Below are 19,048 nucleotides of genomic sequence, written 5' to 3' on the forward strand. Positions count from 1 at the left end.
TATCTCTCTTCTTACTGTGTATACCTACTAGTCTATAAGTATAAAGTTTTATTATGCAGGGATAGGAGTAGTGCATGCAAAGACATGTTATACAAACTTACTTTAATACATTTGTGGAGCAAAGTTTATAAGATATCTAAAATGTAACTTATTGAAACTGTGAGATACACAGCCATAATGTTATTGCACAACTTAATGGTGATTGCTGTGAATGCCTTCAGTCTGTGTTCAACTATTTAACATTTTAAACACATTTTCATTCCTGTAAATTATCACCCACAAAAAAGCCAATAATTTGAAATGGACTGGCATATTCACAATGGATAAGCAAACAGGTATCAGTTGAAGCAACACTAGAGGACCACATTGGAGTTGTATGAAGACAGATTGACGGAGCCCTCCCAGATCCCCCTGCAGATAGCAGCAGTCTGCTCAGTCTTGGCTCACATCCTCAGATGCAGCTCCTATATTGATATCTAATAAACAAGGTGAACAGCTATACCCAAGGGAAATAAAGCACCTTTATGCTCTTACAGTTCCCCTTGCTGCGTTTTTTATTAATATTTCAAGGACTACAACACATATGCATTAATGAGAGACATGTCACATTGAGCTTGCCTCTTAAACTTCTGCCACTGACGCTTGTAGCGCCTCGATTCTTTACTGCACCTTGTTAAAGGTTGACCCAACTGTCAAAAAGGAAACAATACATCCAACCCCTACTTTGCATACCGCTAGAAAAAAGTCTCTGAAGCTACTTTATGCTGTTGAGTTGTTGCTGTAGCAATGGAGTGTGCCTTCGTAGGAGTAATAACACTGTATTGACTTGCGTTTTCTTCCTGTGCATTGACAGCATTCAAAATATTTGGCTCGGATCCCTGACAAGTACTGACTTTGATGTGTGAGAGCTTGCCACTTCTCCCGCCTCCTCTTTAAACACCCTAATTATCACTCCTGCCACTCCTGTGTGTGTGTGTGTGTGTGTGTGTGTGTGTGTGTGTGTGTGTGTGTGTGTGTGTGTGTGTGTGTGTGTGTGTGTGTGTGTGTGTGTGTGTGTGTGTGTGTGTGTGTGTGTGTGTGTGTGTGTGTGTGTGTGTGTGTGTGTGTGTGTGTGTGTGTGTGTGTGTGTGTGTGTGTGTGTGTGTGTGTGTGTGTGTGTGTGTGTGTGTGTGTGTGTGCATTACACACCTCATTCTGATGGGTTGGAAAGTGCCTCAGGGTGCTATACAGGTAGTGGAGTGTCTATGTGATGTGCCAGAGGCTACCAAGGTATTTTTGTGACTTTATTGCACTACTTAGAACATCCACTCAAACCCTATTTAACATTGAATCTTTTAATTTAGAGGTCTCACCATTAAATAAATCATAACTTGAGTTTTCTTTCTTTCACATGCATCTTGCAGTGATACTTGGATAGGAGTACAGGCTGATTCAGCTCCTGCAGGTTGTAATTATCAGCCACATCGGCGCACAATTGAAAACCACAGAGCTGTGAAGTGAGCAGGTCATTGCTTCACGCTCAGCTCATCCACATTGCTCATCGCACCCTTCCTGTTTAGAGTCAAAGCAACAAATGGATAACTTTTTTTTCTCTCTCCGTGACCATCCCCCCCATCCTTCCCACTACCGTCGATACCTCCGCACAGGAAGCATTGCAAGCTTCAAGCAGCAACTTGTTCTGTACTGACACTGGCAGTGGCCTGCACTTTTAATTTACCCAATTTGAAACCAGAGAAATATGCAGTTGGGTGGAACACCCATATCAGTGTCACGTAGCGAGTGCACACTACACAGTCAAATGCCAGGTTGTGTATTTACCCCGTCTTGATTTTGTTGCTCGGTGTCTGTGTTTTCTGGAGTTTTCCATGATCCAATCACTGACTTGGAGCTTCTTGTGAATTATCCTGGAAAGTTATGAGAGAGATGTGTTTTGGTAAGCTACACTGGATACTGTAATGGCCCCTTAATGAGAGGAAGTTCTAAAGCTACCAAAGCACACTGCGAACTCGGATGCATTAGCACATGAATTTGATATATAGAATCCACTTTCCTCTTTCCCTTGTGTGACAACATGGTGGGAAATCATTTCATATAAGACTGCATTGACCAGTCAGCTTTCTTCTGGAGATGTGATCTCATGAGTGCACTGCATGCCAGTGAACTTTTCCTGTCCAAACATATTTCCAAAGTAAACTCGGCCCGTTGGCTATTAATTTGAGATGGAGAGATATGCTTTAACATGCAGGCCTGCAGCCCCAGAGATCCCCATCAGCAGCCAAGTATTCTCCTAAGAGGAGGAGAGCTGGCTGAGTCTGACAGTGAGACATGTCTCTCCCTTCTATACCTCATTTAAACAGGAAGGCCTATAAAATGCATTTGTACCTGTAATGGTCCGAGGAAAACGTTGCAGCGCTATTCAATACATCTACAGGATGCATATGGCCCTACAAATTTGCTGACTATCTCCTCTGAAGCAGCTGGTTTTTTGCACCAATCTGTAGACGTGCAGATCAGTACAGACTCCTTCATGAATGAAAAAACTCAAGTATTCAGTATTAGAAATGTGTGTTTATCTCAGGAAATAAAGCCCCCAAAAAATGGTGTTAACAGTATATTGGGTCATAAATGAAATAAGACATCTGTGTACTATTTGCTTGTTGGCTCCTTTGTAGTGCTGGCCTGGACTTGTTGCTACTGGACTTGCTTCTCAGCTCACCTCTGTTTTCTTGTGCAAAGACTGTTTTTATAGTTCACATTTCAGAGTTGGACAAGTTATAGTCTTACCTCTGCAGTCTCGGATGGGTAGTGTGGACTGGTGGAACAGGTAGTAATGGTGTGTATGAGGATTAGGAGCTTTTAAAATGTTAAAGTAGAGAGAGTCACACGAGGATGCCCTGGAGGCAGCTGCACATGTATCTACATGTGTGAAAAAGTCTGTGAATAGACCTTAATTTGGAAAGCAGCTGGATTCATCAGATCACAAGATAATCTATATTGTCATTATTGTAGATTGCCTTTAGCTATTTAGTCCATTCAGCATCTTTTTAAGCCATACCAACAGTTCCAGGCAAGGTTTAATTGTGATGATAATGTGTCTTTCACATGAATGTTTTCCTTAAAAACTTGCTCTTGTATAGTTATTGTTTTTCTGTGTTTCCATCTGACATCGTTTTTAAATCCAACTAGTAATTGTTACACGATGGATCGTTTGTTTGGGCATTTTATTGAAAATGTCTGTTTTGGAGTACTGATGGAGGCAGTGCTTTGGTGTGGTGGGTAACACTCTCGCCTCTGTGAGAACATCCTGGGGCCTTTCTGCGTAGAGTTTGCATGCACTTTTGTGCATACGTAAGCTTTTTCTGGTTTACTCAAACAGTCCAAAAACTGGAGTCTAATGCAAATTCTTAATTGCCACTCAGTGTCAGTGTGAGTGTGTGAAGGTCTGTGTTTGGCCAGTGATGTACTAGTGACCAGTCCAAGATGTATCCTGCTTGTACACTTTGTTTACATGACAATATTTGACTGGAAACAGCATAGTTTTTGATGATGTTGTTGTAAATGCATAACTGCATAATAATAAGTACATAATAGTAGTAAGCACCAACCACCGTGCGGCCCAGTTAGTTTCCTTTGGGGTAAATCAATGCTGTGTTTTGGATATTTTAATAGTCTCATGTTCTGTACATTAGAAGCTGGCATGCAACACTTAAAAAGTGCCTCTTAAATGAAAGTACATATATTTTACTACAGAATATTTGGTACTTTACATGCTCAGATAACCAAGAAAGCAGGGTCCTTTTCAAGAGGCTTTGAATATATTTTCCATTATATATTTTTTTTGTTGGTGAGGAATTAAAGAATGGCATTTCTTGGGTAAATCCTTAGGAACTTTTCTTCAAATCATTGTTCATTCAAAGAATTTTTAAAATATGCTATGTTGTGGATTTTTTCAGTTATGAATATTTAATCATTTGGCAAGTTTCAACCACGATTCTGCAAATTTGATGACTAAAATAGCTGTTTTTCATACTTTCAACTTGATATTTTGGTTGTCAAATTCTCTCCATCGATCATACATCTAAACCTGCTTTGCAAGTAAGTTGATTTCCTTGTGAAGCATTTCTGGACTTATTGAGGGTTAGGTTTTTAAGAAGTATGTTTTCAGTAATTATCCAACTAACTCCTCAAACATGATAACATCTCTTGTAGCGAGAGCTGAGCGTTGAATTGTGGAAATGAGCAGCACCTTGAGATGTGTAAAAAAATTGTGTTTTCAGCTTAAGCAAATGGACACAATAGCCTTCACTGGTAGTCTTATGTTTATTGTGTTTCCATGAGTGTGCTGCTGATCTGGATTTACTTACATTGAAAAGAAACAAGGGAAAGAAAAAGTATACTCACATGCAGATGCTGACTTGTCGCTGTAAAAGTGAATATGAGAATAAAGACAGATTCTGAGGATCAGGTTCCCTCACTGGCTTACTTTCACCTTTAATAAGGCCATTGCCATTCCTCTAGGGGAAATGTGTTCCCAAACAAAGACACCGCTGTGTGCGAACAGACCCCCCAGAGTGATCCTAAGCCATACATGCAGTAATGGGCTACTTTAAGAGTTTATCTGGCTGTAATAGACACACTCGTACTCTGCTCCCAACCTTTAAATCTCTTGGAGAAATCTGTGTGGAAAATGCTGTCATGGCCTAATGTGGTTGACAAAGAGCTCAGTGGTTCAGCTGCTATGAGCCTTTCCTGTTAGAAATTGTAATCTTCTGCTGCCAGTATGTAGTTGTGTCTAGAAAACAATGGGTTCAATAAAGAGTCTAATGTACTGTATTTGATCTCTCCAAAATGTGCTTGGCCAACAACTTGAAATGTCTCGGGGAAATCGGTTCTCTGCCACAGTGCTTCTCTCCAGTTGATTAAAGCCTGTTGTTTCTTGTATCACTCTACCTGTAGCATTTATTGTTCATGTTTTCAGTAAATCACTGTCTTAGGATAGTTGGATAGTTTTGATACTACTGCTATTTTGCACCCCTCCAGACACTGATTTTGGACGAAGGGACACATTTTGATACTGTTATAAATGGTTCTCTTTTCTTTTTTGATGTGGTTAAAATGCAAACCTCCCCATAATCTCACTCTTTAGCTGTTTCGTTGACTGTTTTTTCAAAGTGACTGGGTGTTTGTTTATCTGGTATTATGGTCAACCTGGGTACTTGCTGTGCTGGCATGGCCCCCATAACAAAGGAGCAGCTCACCTCAGCCTGCTGCCATTATCCATACTCTGTCAATATTTTAAGCAAGTATAATTCCATGTAGCCCTGCCTGAGGTGAAGCTTGATTTGCCGACTGAGTTGAGAAAAGCTGACAGTATAGAGAGTGATGTTTAGTGGATTGAATGACTTCATGCTCCTGCTCTCATAGTACAAGGAAGCACGATTGCTTGTAGGCTTTGGCAAAAGTTTATATATGAATCCTGGGTAGTGGAAACCTTGCAATCTCAGGTTTCAACACAATTATTACCCTACAGATCTTGGATTTCTCCAGTAACTTTGTCATCTGGCTAGAAAGGTATAATACAATTAATCAGATATACATTTTTTATATTCACATTATGACAAACACACTGTAGGGTACATTTAGATTGGAATATCTGTTTTTTATAAGATTACTGTAAAAATAAGTCACATGTGTTTCTCAGTTTGCAGCTCTAGGTAGGGTGTATTCTTGCTTTGTGCTGTTCACATTGCCTCCTCAGCTGACAGATGGTCCCATCCAGCTTCGCTCTGACAACAAACACACACTGAGGAGTCGCTGACAACCTGCCTCAGGAAGAACTTCCACTGGCTCTGTGTGTGCATGCGTGTGTGCATTCTCTCTGCACACACGCATGTGCACACACACGCAAGCATATCTAGAGTGCATGGGGACTCATCATTCAACTTCGGACTCCAACACAAATAATCACAGGGTCCGACCACATGTTGCAGCTCCTCCACGCAGAACTCCTGACAGCTGCCAGTCACTGTGCTGACCTGTAAACATTCCTTTGGTGGGCACAGTTATTAAATCAGACTATACAAATATATCAAATCTAATGCTATTAATCTTTGATTATTGACATAGCCGCATGTTAAATTTAGATCGAGCTGGAAAGTGTGGTAATATCGGATTCCATAAGGAGACTGTTTAAAACGTTTCGCGATGGTGTTTATTTTAAGGCTCATTGGTGGACATGTTGATGGCTTTACATGCTTGGACGTCCAGACTTCTTCCTCAAAAACATTTTGCAACCTCACACGAATGCCTCTCTGTCACCCAAAACACACAGAACATGATTGCACATAGACTGCTTCAACAAAAAAACAAAAAAAATCCAGACCTGTCCTCAGTCTGAAAGGACCCCCTATGTTCAAAAGTGTTGGGGTGTTGTTGTCTTTAGTGTCGAAACCCCTCACTGATATCATTTCATGCTTTGCCTCTTTAGTTATATACTGCTATGGCTCTGTTCTGATATGCCATATGTAAACGGTCAAAGACACCTAACTGTATTTGACAGTTGATTTTTCTGGTTTCCCTTCATCCCCTTTTTGGCTGCTAAGTCAACAGAAGGAGCCCGCAGTGACCCCAAAGTGTGGCCCATTGCTTTGGCTTTCTGTGGTCTGTTGGTTGTACAATAAAGCCAAACAGTGAAACTGGGATTTCCCTGCTGTTTAAGTGAAACTTCTGTTTGTCCAACAATATGCGAGTGTCACCCTCAAATGCCTCTCCCCTATAGATAGCAAAGGAGTATGTTTGTCTATGGTGGGGCACGGGGCCTTTGCAGTCTCTGCTGTGGCGTCTCTGCTCAGTCGGTACGTGGTTGCTGGACCAAGGTGAACATATCAAACAAACACTCCAACTTGGAGCTTTTGGGAGATTGGGTTACTCTCGACATGAGAGAACGTGTCGACTGTGCCGTGTTAGGGAAGGCGTTCACTCTTCTGACCTTAAGGGAATGGTGTCCAAACAGGTATAAAATAGTTTGAACCCAAATGCCAAATTGGCCCAACTCTATAGATAGTATGAATATTGACTAAGTATTGTATACTATTAAGTCTGTTGATTCTGTCTTGCTTTTTGAAGTCACAGGCTGCCGCTAATGCACTGCTATCAAAGTCTTCTGATCCACTCCGGTGGTATTAAGCCATCAACACAGTGTGACAGACACTCAGTCGCACTTGTCTCTAATGTGTGGTGTTAGCTTACAGCAATGTTGGTGGAAAACCATCAGATAAGTCCACGTGGGTATGCAGGAGTGGCACAAGGAATGTGTCAGTTGTGCGTGCATGTGTGTGTGTGAAAATGTGCATATGGTACTGCAGCTGTCATTAACAGATATATTTCTGTCTCTGTCCAGAACTGAGATCTACTGGTACCGCTCATCACTTTGCCTACCTCCTCAACACATCTGACTACCGGATCCTTCGCATGGATGAGGACCACGATCGCATGTACGTGGGAAGTAAGGATCACATCCTGTCCCTGGACCTTCATGACATCAACAAGGACCCACACATTGTAAGAGCTTCTGCATGCTGTACTCACTCTCACACTGACCTGGCACCTTTAAAATTGATTGTTTCAATAGGATGAAAGTGATTCCTCAAGGGACATGCCCCTAAAGAAAAATGTCCTGTACTATTGCTCCAATGGCAGCCATTGAGCTCGTTTACACCAAGTTTTCATTGGACTGCTCATTTTCTCATTGTTCGTGAAAACACTGTGACTCAGTTATAGCAGTACCCACTGGATTAATATCGGGCAGGGTGGATATCCTTTTTACAGTTTTAGCCCCAAAATCCAATAAATGCCATTGCTGTATAATGAATTCGATTACAGCTATAAAATGTCCTCTGTTCCCTTGTTCGCAGATCCACTGGCCAGTGTCCGAGCGGAGAAGGATGGAGTGCCTTGTGAGTGGGAAAGACGCCAATGTAAGTATATGTGCTGACAACCAATATAACCACAATAGGGTCGTTCAGCGGAGGTGATTTCCATCAGTTTGATGTCCCATATGAAGGAAAACATATTGTTTTTCAAATATACCACATCATAAGTACAGAACTGGCTCCTTTGTTCCCGCTGGTTTTGCTGTAGAGAACCTGTTAAAATGGTACTCACCTACAGGTTGGGACTTGGCCCAGTAAAGTGCCGGTTCCCTTCTGTCTAGCCAAGGAGACAGGAATGGATTGGAGTAAAGAAAACCCAGTTGATCTCAACATCCTTTTGTCTGCCAGAGCTGGGTGGGGAGCATAACCACTGTATAGCTGGATATATTTCCCAAATATATTTGAAAGTACAGTATTGGTGGCATCTTTCTTAATTAGAAGTCATACAGCATTTGGTAAATACACGCAAGGTACTTCAGTCAAATCTGGCTCAGGGTGACTTCAGTGGGCATGTTTGTGGTGGTTTGTTTCATTTTGGCGTGTATTCTTGCAGGAAGAGTGTGCAAACTTCATCCGTCTGATTGAACCATGGAACCGGACCCAGCTGTATATCTGCGGGACGGGAGCGTACAATCCAGTCTGTACCTTTGTCAACCGTGGCCGCAAACCTCAGGTTAGGATCAAGGACCTAGTGATTGTTAAGACTGAGAAATTGATCTGAATAGACACAGACTGTTGTCTCCATGTGCATTTTGAACTGCACACCCTGCCTCTCCTATTGCTTCAGTTCTTATGTTCCATCCACCTTGCAATGGGCTTACTTTATGATGAGTTTCCTCCATCATTAAGCTTGCTTGTGGTTTCATGCCTCTCCATATGGCAAAGCAGCCAACTTCACCATCACACAGCTGTTATCCCCTGTGAGCTGTTAAAACTACTCTGTTTAGTCTCCGTCTTTAACGGGACCTCTTGAATTTCTTAAACCAAGCCAGGCTTCACTACCTTGCTGAACTCCCCTTTAGTGTCTCAGTCTTCTTTAAATGTCACACTTGTTTCTTAATAATAGCCAGGGGACTCTTATAAATAGCAATAAATATAAAGAAAATTTCCCACTGGACTCTCCCTTGAGATCACAGAGGACCTGCTACAAACGGACTGCAAAAGTCTTTTGTTGGATATGGTTACTACGTGACCCTTTGCTAATGAAGGGCTTCCATCCAGTCACTCGCCTATCCATCCACCCCCTTCATGCATACATCCAGGCCACCCGCCAGCCTCCACCCTATGAGATGTTGGGTAATTGGGAGTGGGAGCTCCCATTATGGGGTGCAAGTGGAATGTTCCAGTTGTAGTCCATTAATGAGGGGGCTGTTTTTTTCTCCTTCACACTGAACAGACAGGTCTGATTCGTGCCCCCCTGAACACCTTCCTCGGCCAGGCTGGGGAGTTAACCATGATTGCAAAAACACGAAATGACACGCTCCACACACAAGTGTGGATACGCATATCCTGACAGGCAATGGAACGCAACACGTTTGACTTAAATTTGACTTAATTTGAACATGAACATGTTGTCTGTTGTCATTGCAGCACAGGATATATTGCGTTTCCTCATGCACATTCCTTGCAGTTTTTGTGAACTATGAAAGCTAAATGCTTTTCTTTGGCAGCAGCTTTTAGGAGTATGTATGGAGCATACTGTGACAGCCTTTATTGACTCAACCACAGGATAGAGATTTTCCACCATCTGGTTGAATAAAACATGTTTCCTGCACAGTTTTGCATCCACATATCCATATATTTTTTTACGCTTTATGTGTAGTTTTGTTGTCGTGTCTGGAAGTCAGTCCAGGTTCATGCAGTCTGCAGGAGGTTCAGGGAGGGCCTTGATCCTTCCTCATCAGTGGCGTAACATCCAGATTGTATTGCTGTTTCCTGTTTTAGACGCCCATGTATCTGCAGATGGCCCAGGCCAGAGGAAGGGCTAGCCGCGCCGCTGAACCCAGCGCGGTGCACGAGACACTCGGACTGAAGGTGCGATGTGGGCCCTGTCTGCACCGCAGCCCTGCATACTGGCTTGGGCTTGTGGTCACCAGCAGCACACTCCCTGTCTTTTGTGTTTGAGCGCATTTTGTCACCACCATCTCTAACCTGACATTTGTTTATCTCCATAACATTTCGGCATGCATCTTTTTTCAGTCCATGTGCAATGGTTCAGTTTTGTATAATTAGAATTTGCAAATGCATCTACTTTGATGTAATTTTGCTAGCTCATCTTTCATTCATGCCTTCTTTTGTCCCATTGTCTCAGCATATCATCGTTGTCCTTTGTGGCTTTGCATCTGTGTTAAATGCCATGTTTTGCATGAAAGTTGCATTATGAAGTAGAAATGGCTTATCAAGCATCTAAAACATTCAGAAGGCACGCTTTGATTTAAATTGACTGCCACTGCTGTTCAGTGCATGGCAAATTTGATTTCACTCAGCATATTCATAATTGTGCCCATACACAACAGTCACCTAAATCACCCAGCTTGCTTATCTGAGACCAAGCAGGCTGTCTCAACAGTCAATCCTTCTCCCCACAGACTCTCCCACCTTCTGAAGGAATGTTGTACAGGCTCTCCCACCAGAGCGGCGAGGCTAGTCAGCATCTGACCCACTCCCACAGCAGGCTCTGTTAGCCCAGAGCAAACACCAGCCATCTGTACCCAACTAGCTATGCAACAAAGAACTATAAGAGCCACATACTTGAGCGTGTCTTCACTGTTTGTGATCTCCATGCACTTTGAAACACAGAAATTGACTTTACACAATAGTTGTCTAGGTTAAGTTAAAAGGTTAATAATGTTTTTGCTTCTTTTTGATACAAATGTTGTGCTGTTCTCAAAGGTCCTGTTTTATGATGGGGGTGTAAAAATACGTTCAGCGCCCAGTTTCGCCCTGGTACACATACGTATGTGACCTTTTTTGCACATCAGTCTAGCATGGATCTGAGTTAGCTGACAGCACGAGTGGTGATTTTAATCAAAGATGAATAGGCGACTGTAAAAGGTTACGTGTGTGATCTGATGAAGCAAGTTTGGCTCAGCGCCACGGTCTCTCTCTCCTTGCTGTAGTGGTGATGGACAGTGACAGGGATGTCTCCATCTCCGTTTCTGCCGGGAGTGAAAAATGGGGATTAGATATGCTCCTGTCTGTGAGGCGGGGTTTTGGGACATGTCATCACATGCAACTGTTTCATTTTCCCCACTCACATACACAAATTCCTGCCAATCACCTCTGTGCTTGCGTGCTGCAATGCCACAAGCACTGAGCATCAGTCATCCAGCCTCCATCCCAGGCGTGTTTTCACTGTGCTGGATTACCGGTGTCGGCAGTCGGCCTGTAACACGCATAGACACAGAGAAGCTGCGGGTTATTTGGCTGGGAGCTTATTACGTGAAACGGTGGTCCGCGACGCATTGTTTTTCTCAGTCAAGTGGCACGGCATTGGATTAGGGATGCCTTGCTTTTCCCTGCATGTATTTTTCTGTATGAACACATTCTCATTATTCTAATACTTCATCCTCCATCAGGCCCTATAGGTCCCACAGGAGTCAGAGGCAGCACATGTGCTGCCTCATTTTCCCTACACGAGGGACTTGCAGTGACAAGATGGAGAGTGCTGAATTTATTGTTATCTCCATATGATTTTTCCATTTTAGGAAGAAATCTTCCATTTGGAGCCGGGCAAAGTGGAATCTGGAAAGGGGAAGTGCTCCTACGACCCAAAGCTCAACAGTGTGTCAGCTTTGATCAGTGAGTATCATCCAGGTTTGGTCACACAAGGGCCCAGATGCATACAAGCCGCTTGTTGCAACAGCAATCCCATATTAATTCCTCATCTTGTATCCAATCTTTCTTTATATGGTCTTCCAATTCATATTTTTGGGCACACATTGTTGAAAATTATTTATCGTCAGCAGCTGATGCCTAAGAGGTCAGGTCAAGTGTCTTTTCCATTCTGGGCCCATTTCCCACAGTGAGCGGCTTAGCCTAATGAGGCTAATCATTAAATCCAAAGGAATTTTTCCTTGTTAGGGGGGAGATGGGCCCAATAATACATGCCTGTTCATATGCGAATTTGCCACAAGTGTATTTGAGGTTAAAGTCATAATTCTTGAGACATACTTGAAATACTTTATATTGCATGTTATTTAGAAGTTGTACCCTGTTGTGGGAAATGTTGGGATTTCTAAGCACTTGATGGTGCAGTGTAGTCAAATGTTGGATTATTGTCAAGAAGAATGTGAATGGAGCAAAATAGTCCATGTGCCTTCAGCAAGTTGCAGACCACAAGAAGACTCTGTCTGAAATCTGTTCTTATCATCTTACGAAGGCGCTGTCCTCTGTTCTTTGTCCAAGGTCACTTAGTCAGGTTCAGGCCACACAGTTTCCATGACTGAAAGGCGATCTTCCCTCTGTGGGGCAGGACAGCGGGTGTAAATCATCGCCACTGTTTTCCCACATTAGCACAGTGCCAGCTGACCAGTATGTGACCAGCACTGTCATCCAAGATGGATGCACTTCCCACTCCCACCAGCTAGCATCCGACAAGGGACACTGTTGTTTGTGTTGATAAGGATTAAAAACCCTGTACCACAACAATAGATTTAACATTGACTACTGGCTGCTCAGTTCTCCAGCACATTAGACAGCCTATCATCCGTGGACATTTTAATGATATACCATCAATCTCTCTATAGCTCTGCCGGGGACCATGACATTGAATATAATGGGGGTAGAACAGTGATTCTTGTTCCCGCTGTCTCTTCACTTGAGCTCCGAGGGTCACACCTGCTCTCCAGTGGGGCCCATACAGCAGCTGGAGGACCAGCACCTTTCCTGGCTTGAGCTTAACGAGGCTGTTGTGTACATTTGTCAGTCTGAACACGTGAATATGCTTCAATCTTTATGAAGTGCATGCAAAAGCTGCTGTTTGTACTTAAACATGTTCCCAAATTACCTGAGGATTTTCCTCGATAATTCCTCAAAGAATTATGGTTGATAAAGGTGCAAAAATCTAATTTGTCCATATTGAAACAATATATACATGTGCGATCGTTATTTAGAAACGTGAATATATTTTATATATATTACACATAAACTCAAAGTTTATTTTGTTGTAGCCTTTATAATTATAAAAAATTTGAAGTGGCTTGGTCAACAAGTAGATGCATCATGGAACATATTCTTTTTTTTATTATTATTATTAATTCAAGGAGAAATCATCCTGTGGATAATTTCAGTCACTCAGCATCCAGGCATCAGTTTGCTGACCTCAAATAACATTTCAGTAACAGTACACTGGTCATTATACTTCATCTTTTAAATAAGCACATTGTGCAATGCCAGCAAAATCATGCTGTCTTGTGCTGCAGTATCATCTTTAAACCAAAGGACTGCAAGTTGTTATGAGGTAACCACTGGACCCATAAAATAAAGTGTCATTTCTTTTTGTATTTACTCACATCTTTTTTTTGTGACCTTGTCTGGACTACTTGTTTTCATGAAAAATATTAAAGATGATGACATGGTAACAGGCCGTGCATTGTGGAACGATGAACCCTGAGAAGCTTCTAAATATACTTTTGGAAATAAATGTGTGTGCAATGTGCCAAGGGTGGTGCTGGAATAATGTCAGAGTCAAAGAATTTCTCCAAAGGGAACTGTTTTCTCTCTTTTTCAGATGGTGAACTGTATGCTGGGGTCTATGTTGACTTTATGGGAACAGACTCTGCCATTTTCCGGACTTTAGGGACAAAAACTGCCATGCGAACAGATCAGTACAACTCCAGATGGTTGAATGGTAACTATCTTATTTAGTCCATAAATGATACTTGAGGCTTCCTTTTAGTTTGCACAGATTTTCTTGCATTACTTAAAATTCCCACAGAGTTACAAATGTGTACAGCTGTAATCTAATGATTCTAGTGTTTGCACATGTTCAGGATCACTCAACATCTGATAAACAGGAAATGCTGAAAGTTTATAAAAGATTTCAACTAGATGTTTTTATAATGTTGTCCTCTACCAAAACATCCCACCGTTTCTTCTCAACACAGATCCCACTTTCATCCACGTACACCTCATCCCAGACAGTGCAGAGAGAAACGACGACAAGCTGTACTTCTTCTTTCGGGAGAAGTCGTCTGAGATGGGTCAGACCCCTGTGACCCAGTCCCGCATAGGACGCATCTGCCTGGTGTGTACACAGTGAGGGGTAATGTTTGGATTGGGGTTGTGATTGTAATGAAAAGAAAAGCAGCAGCATCAATACGAAAAGGCTGGAGCCTCCCGAGGCAAGTTGCCCACTGTGTCTGAATGTTTACGGGCTCAGGGTTAGTATTTGGCCAACGCTAACGTGCTGGAATCCACATGTGTCTTTAACCCTCCTGTCTACAATGCATATCACTGTCTGCAAGATTGCCTTCTGACATCTGACCCCATGATCCCTCTGCCTTCTTTCCTTTGCTCGTTGTCCAAAAACACTGGAAGTATTTAATATACAAAGACAAGGGAATAAAGCCCGTTCAATTAAATTGTTATAAATCTACAAATTACTGCAAATGTCAGGACTGCTAATTGAGCAGAACCAGAATAAGACCAGATGTGTCCAGAAAGCTCCTTCTTGAGCTGATGTCTACACTGGAGTATGTTCTCCTGACACGATTGTGTGCATGTGCGAGCATAGCAGCAGAGACATGAGAATGAGTTTAAGTGAGAAAATGTAGCGTACGTGTGCTTGTCGCCTCAGCTGTTGGGGTTGTATTTATCTGAGGGGGTATGGAGTGGGGTGTGGAGGGGAGGGGTCAGGCGCTGACCCGGCATACAAACACTCATCCTCTCAGTGGGATTTACCACAACCATTCTGACTCCGTAACACATCTGGATACTCTTAGTGCCATTCTCTTCACCCTGGACATCACCAGAAATACATTCACTGTTATTACACTGGTTATGATGAGAGCGGTTTGACGTAGCAAAACAACGTCTCATCTACGTCCATCGCTTGAAAGGAAATACCAAAGTCACACAAACAATTTCTTATCATTCTGGAAAGATGATGTTAATGGGAAAGGGCTCTAAAGCACACACTGGTTCCAGCTCTTCCTTACTGGGATGAATTCTGGCCTCTCTCCACCACAGATGGAAGAGCCGAGATAGGAGGAAACTGTGTTTACCAACCCCATCCCTGCCCCCTCCTTTTGGCTTCCTGGCTTTGGGAATGGAGATGTGTGTGTGTGTGTGTGTGTGTGTGTGTGTGTGTGTGTGTGTGTGTGTGTGTGTGTGTGTGTGTGTGTGTGTGTGTGTGTGTGTGTGTGTGTGTGTGTGTGTGTGTGTGTGTGTGTGTGTGTGTGTGTGTGTGTGTGTGTGCGTGGGCGAATGGTTCCACCTGGGTTTGTTTTTAAGGGGAAGGATGCAATTTATTGAGAAACTGTGTTGTTTTAATCTAATCCCCCTGCTCTTTAAAAAAAACAGAATGATGATGGAGGTCACTGCTGTCTGGTCAATAAGTGGAGCACCTTCCTGAAGGCCAGACTCATCTGCTCTGTGCCTGGTGCCGACGGCATGGAGACACACTTTGACGAACTCCGTGAGTGCAAAGTCTTTACACCTGCATGCTGAGATCCATGCTGAGGTTGCTTCCTCTCCTGTTGATATGGTAATGTGTAGGTTACTTGGTGGGGGCGGGGTGGTGTTGTATAGACTTCCTTGTCAATCAAACATGCTGCCAGCACAGGGATGCCTTTTCTGTAGGTGGTGCATCGCTGCCTTTTTTTACATCCTATACATCTTGAACTGAAATGGCCCACTATGATTATTATTAATTAATCTGTAGATTGTTGGTTATTCTGTCAATATAGAAATTATTCAGTTTAGAAAATTAAAAAAGTTTCTGTAAAAATTGTATTTATTCTCAAGACAAAAAGAATGACAAAAGAAAACAACACATTCAGATGGAGGGGGTTATATTTACCAAAATATTAGTTTTAACTCACCTAATAAATCAGGCAATGGACAGTTTAGTTCCAGAGCATCAATACCTGTTGCATCTTTTACATGTTGCACATGTATTCTGCTATAGTTTTAATGGCTAAAATGAGTATAATGCCCCTGGAGGCTTTGTGTATTTCATTGATACTTTTATCGTTTCACTAAATTTATATAGCAGCTATACTTTTATGTGATTAAGCAGAAAAGAAAACTTCTTTTTGCCAGTATGGGACTTTTAAAATTTTAAAGTGCCAATTTAGTGACAAGGAGTTGTAAAACCAAATGTGTTTCACATAAAAATCCAGCTGTTTCCGAATAGTATTAGTATTACCAAAACACCCCCAGACAAGAGCTTTTGTAATGCTTTGTGGTTTGACGGACATCACATCTCGTCTTTATGCAGTCAGTTATTTTGACAGTGGCTATCAAATGACAAAGAATGACATACCTGGATATATTTTAGCCATATTTGTTTTCGGGTTTCTGTCATGTATGATAACATCTGAAATATTAAGTCCAGCGCAGTCTACAGCAGGGTTTCTTTCTATGGCAGCATATGCCACACACACACACACACACACACACACACACACACACACACACACACACACACACACACACACACACACACACACACACACACACACACACACACACAGTACAGCGCTGTCAGTGACCCATATGGCAACCCACCCCCTCTTATGGCCCATACACTATACAGTAACGTTAATGACACATAATCCCACCATTGTAGGCGTAATTTTCTTTCAAGATGTCCGAAACAAAAGTATCTGATTTGCGCGTGCATGCGTGCGTGCTTGCGTGTGTGTAGGCCGACCCATTGTGGACAGATCAGATCACCAAGCAGGAATGTCTGTGACTGTGGGATTATTGGACTCTCAGGGAAACTTTCTCCCTCTGTCTCCTCTAGTTTAATATAGAGCCAAATAGTGACTGCTGGCCGCTGCTCCTGCTCTAAACAATAAAAAAAAGTGCTGTGTCACAACAATTTATTTGGTTTCATTATTCTCCTTTCTCACATGTCGACTTGCAGTTCTTGAAGCACATCTTTGTTTTTGCAGGTGAACATTTATTTCGTCCATCTTAGAACAACTGCAAAATGGACACTCTCCTCTAAACTCTGTGGCCTTTTCGTGTGTACAGCCACTTCACACAAACGATGAGAAAACTGTTCTGAGTGGGAACGATGCTTGTTCTGCCTTTACAAATGAGGGCTCTGTCTTCGCTGGTTAGGTCAGTGTTGACACAGACACAGCGTGCGGTGCAGAGCGCTTGTGTGAGAAGGTTGAGGATGTTGTCAGTCTTTGGCGCTGATGATATTTTTGAGACTATTGCTTGAAAAATCCTGTAAATGTGTAGTGGAACATTCTGGTGAGTGCACGAGCACAGGACAGGGGGAGACATGCCCGGAGGAGACAAGGAAAGACTACACTCTGCTAAGCAGTCAGCCCTGCCAGGTCTCTGAGAAGAGACAGTGAATTGGATTTGATTGCGTTTCATGCTAATGGATTTGCGTATCGTCCAGTTTGAATGTTTACTAAGCTCTCTTGCTGGTATGTCTTTACAGAGAAAAGTGGAGAATTCATGATGAGTTCAGGTCACCTAGGATAGTCTTGAAGTTTTGCTGAAGATTAGATGAGAGCTTTGATGCAGCTGTCAAACATAAATACAGCCAGCAGCCAGTTACCTCAGCTTAGCATGAATACAAGTGAAGCTGGGGAAAATTCTGGTAAGAGAATCTGCCAACAAGCACCTGAAAGGGCTGCAATTACAGTAGTGATTTTCGACTTTTGCACAATGGTAAAATGATCAATTATACTTTGCAGGTTGCATTTGTTGAACTTCAAACGTTGCTAAAACATGACTAAATGATCAGACTACCAGCCAGCGGGACACAGAGATGAAAAGGGAGCTAATTTTTTTATTCTTTATTAAATCAAAGCTAATATAATAACTACTCTTTTTTGAATCAAACTATGAAATAATTACAGGGCATGGGTGAAGAAGAGAGAAAGTATGAAGAAAGTAGCCACCCTCCAGATTTGAGAAAGCTGTTTTTAACAAAACTTTCCATGCTGACTGAAGCATCAGATTTACTGCACCGGTTTGAGAGTGATAGCAGCCTTCTCTTGTGTTCTCGTGGCATAATGCTACAATGAGGCAGTAGGGAGGCACTGCAGACATTTTACACTGTACAACTGAAGACTGTTTCAAGCCAGGACATGCTTTCACAGCTACACTTCAGTGAGAAGACTCCTGAACTTTTCCCTTATTCTGGATAAGTCGATAAAAATGAACACACAAGTCATTACAGAGACGTTTCCTGAAACGTCTCGACCAGCCTCTTGTTGCAAAAACATTTTGGAGATGCACACCTAAGATTGGAAGAGTTTATATAGTTGAATTCTATGATGATAGAATGGGGAGAAATGATAAGAGGAACAAATAGCATCCAAAATCCAAAAGCTGATCAAGCATACAATGGAATCTTTTTATCGGAAATCAGATGTATAGTAGCTGGGATTGCAGTGTTATGAAAATATAGACAACTGTGGAATCTGGTTCCTCGTGGTATCCCTGGAGCAAAGTCATCACTACCTTGTCAGGATGACTTTCATCACAAATCACTGAACTGTTTTCGATCAGTGGATTTGTTCTTTTCAATGTTGGCCTCAGAAACGTGCACAGTTTTCATGCATGCTAATCTATAATTTGTATTGTACAGCAGCTGTGTGTCACGACAAGGATCAGGTCTCGTGTGACATCCATGACAGCTCATGGTAACCCAGAATTGCTTCGCCGCTTCGAGTGTGGCAGCTGTCGATGTTGCAGTTTTGCGTGTGAGAGTGAATGAGTTTAAATCTGGTTACTGCTCAAGACTGAGGACAATGTGCCTGCTGTTTTTGAAGCAGTATCTTTTTCTTCAGGGATGAGCTGGTGGCTGCAGACGGTCCCCAGAGGAAGGCTGGACTGTGCAGCCTGCTCTAATGGGGAGAAGGGAGCAAAGCACAGCAGTTCAGATACAAAGATGATGGTCACACCATCCATGTATCATT

General features: G+C 42.4%; 1 protein-coding gene across 1 annotated transcript in view; it reads left to right on the top strand.

The window, feature by feature from the left end:
* The window catches only part of LOC308129320 (semaphorin-3F-like), a 60,888-nt gene that overhangs the window by 29,886 nt on the left and 11,954 nt on the right, over nt 1-19,048 (top strand). Inside the window, exons 3-10 of the mRNA XM_080495235.1 lie at nt 7,400-7,560; nt 7,914-7,976; nt 8,485-8,604; nt 9,876-9,965; nt 11,639-11,732; nt 13,663-13,782; nt 14,039-14,178; nt 15,456-15,570. Coding sequence (XP_080351361.1) covers nt 7,400-7,560; nt 7,914-7,976; nt 8,485-8,604; nt 9,876-9,965; nt 11,639-11,732; nt 13,663-13,782; nt 14,039-14,178; nt 15,456-15,570 — 903 coding nt within the window. The remainder of the gene's footprint in view (nt 1-7,399; nt 7,561-7,913; nt 7,977-8,484; nt 8,605-9,875; nt 9,966-11,638; nt 11,733-13,662; nt 13,783-14,038; nt 14,179-15,455; nt 15,571-19,048) is intronic.

The sequence above is a fragment of the Blennius ocellaris genome (assembly GCF_963422515.1).
Source record: "Blennius ocellaris genome assembly, chromosome: 4".
Lineage (NCBI taxonomy): Eukaryota > Metazoa > Chordata > Actinopteri > Blenniiformes > Blenniidae > Blennius > Blennius ocellaris.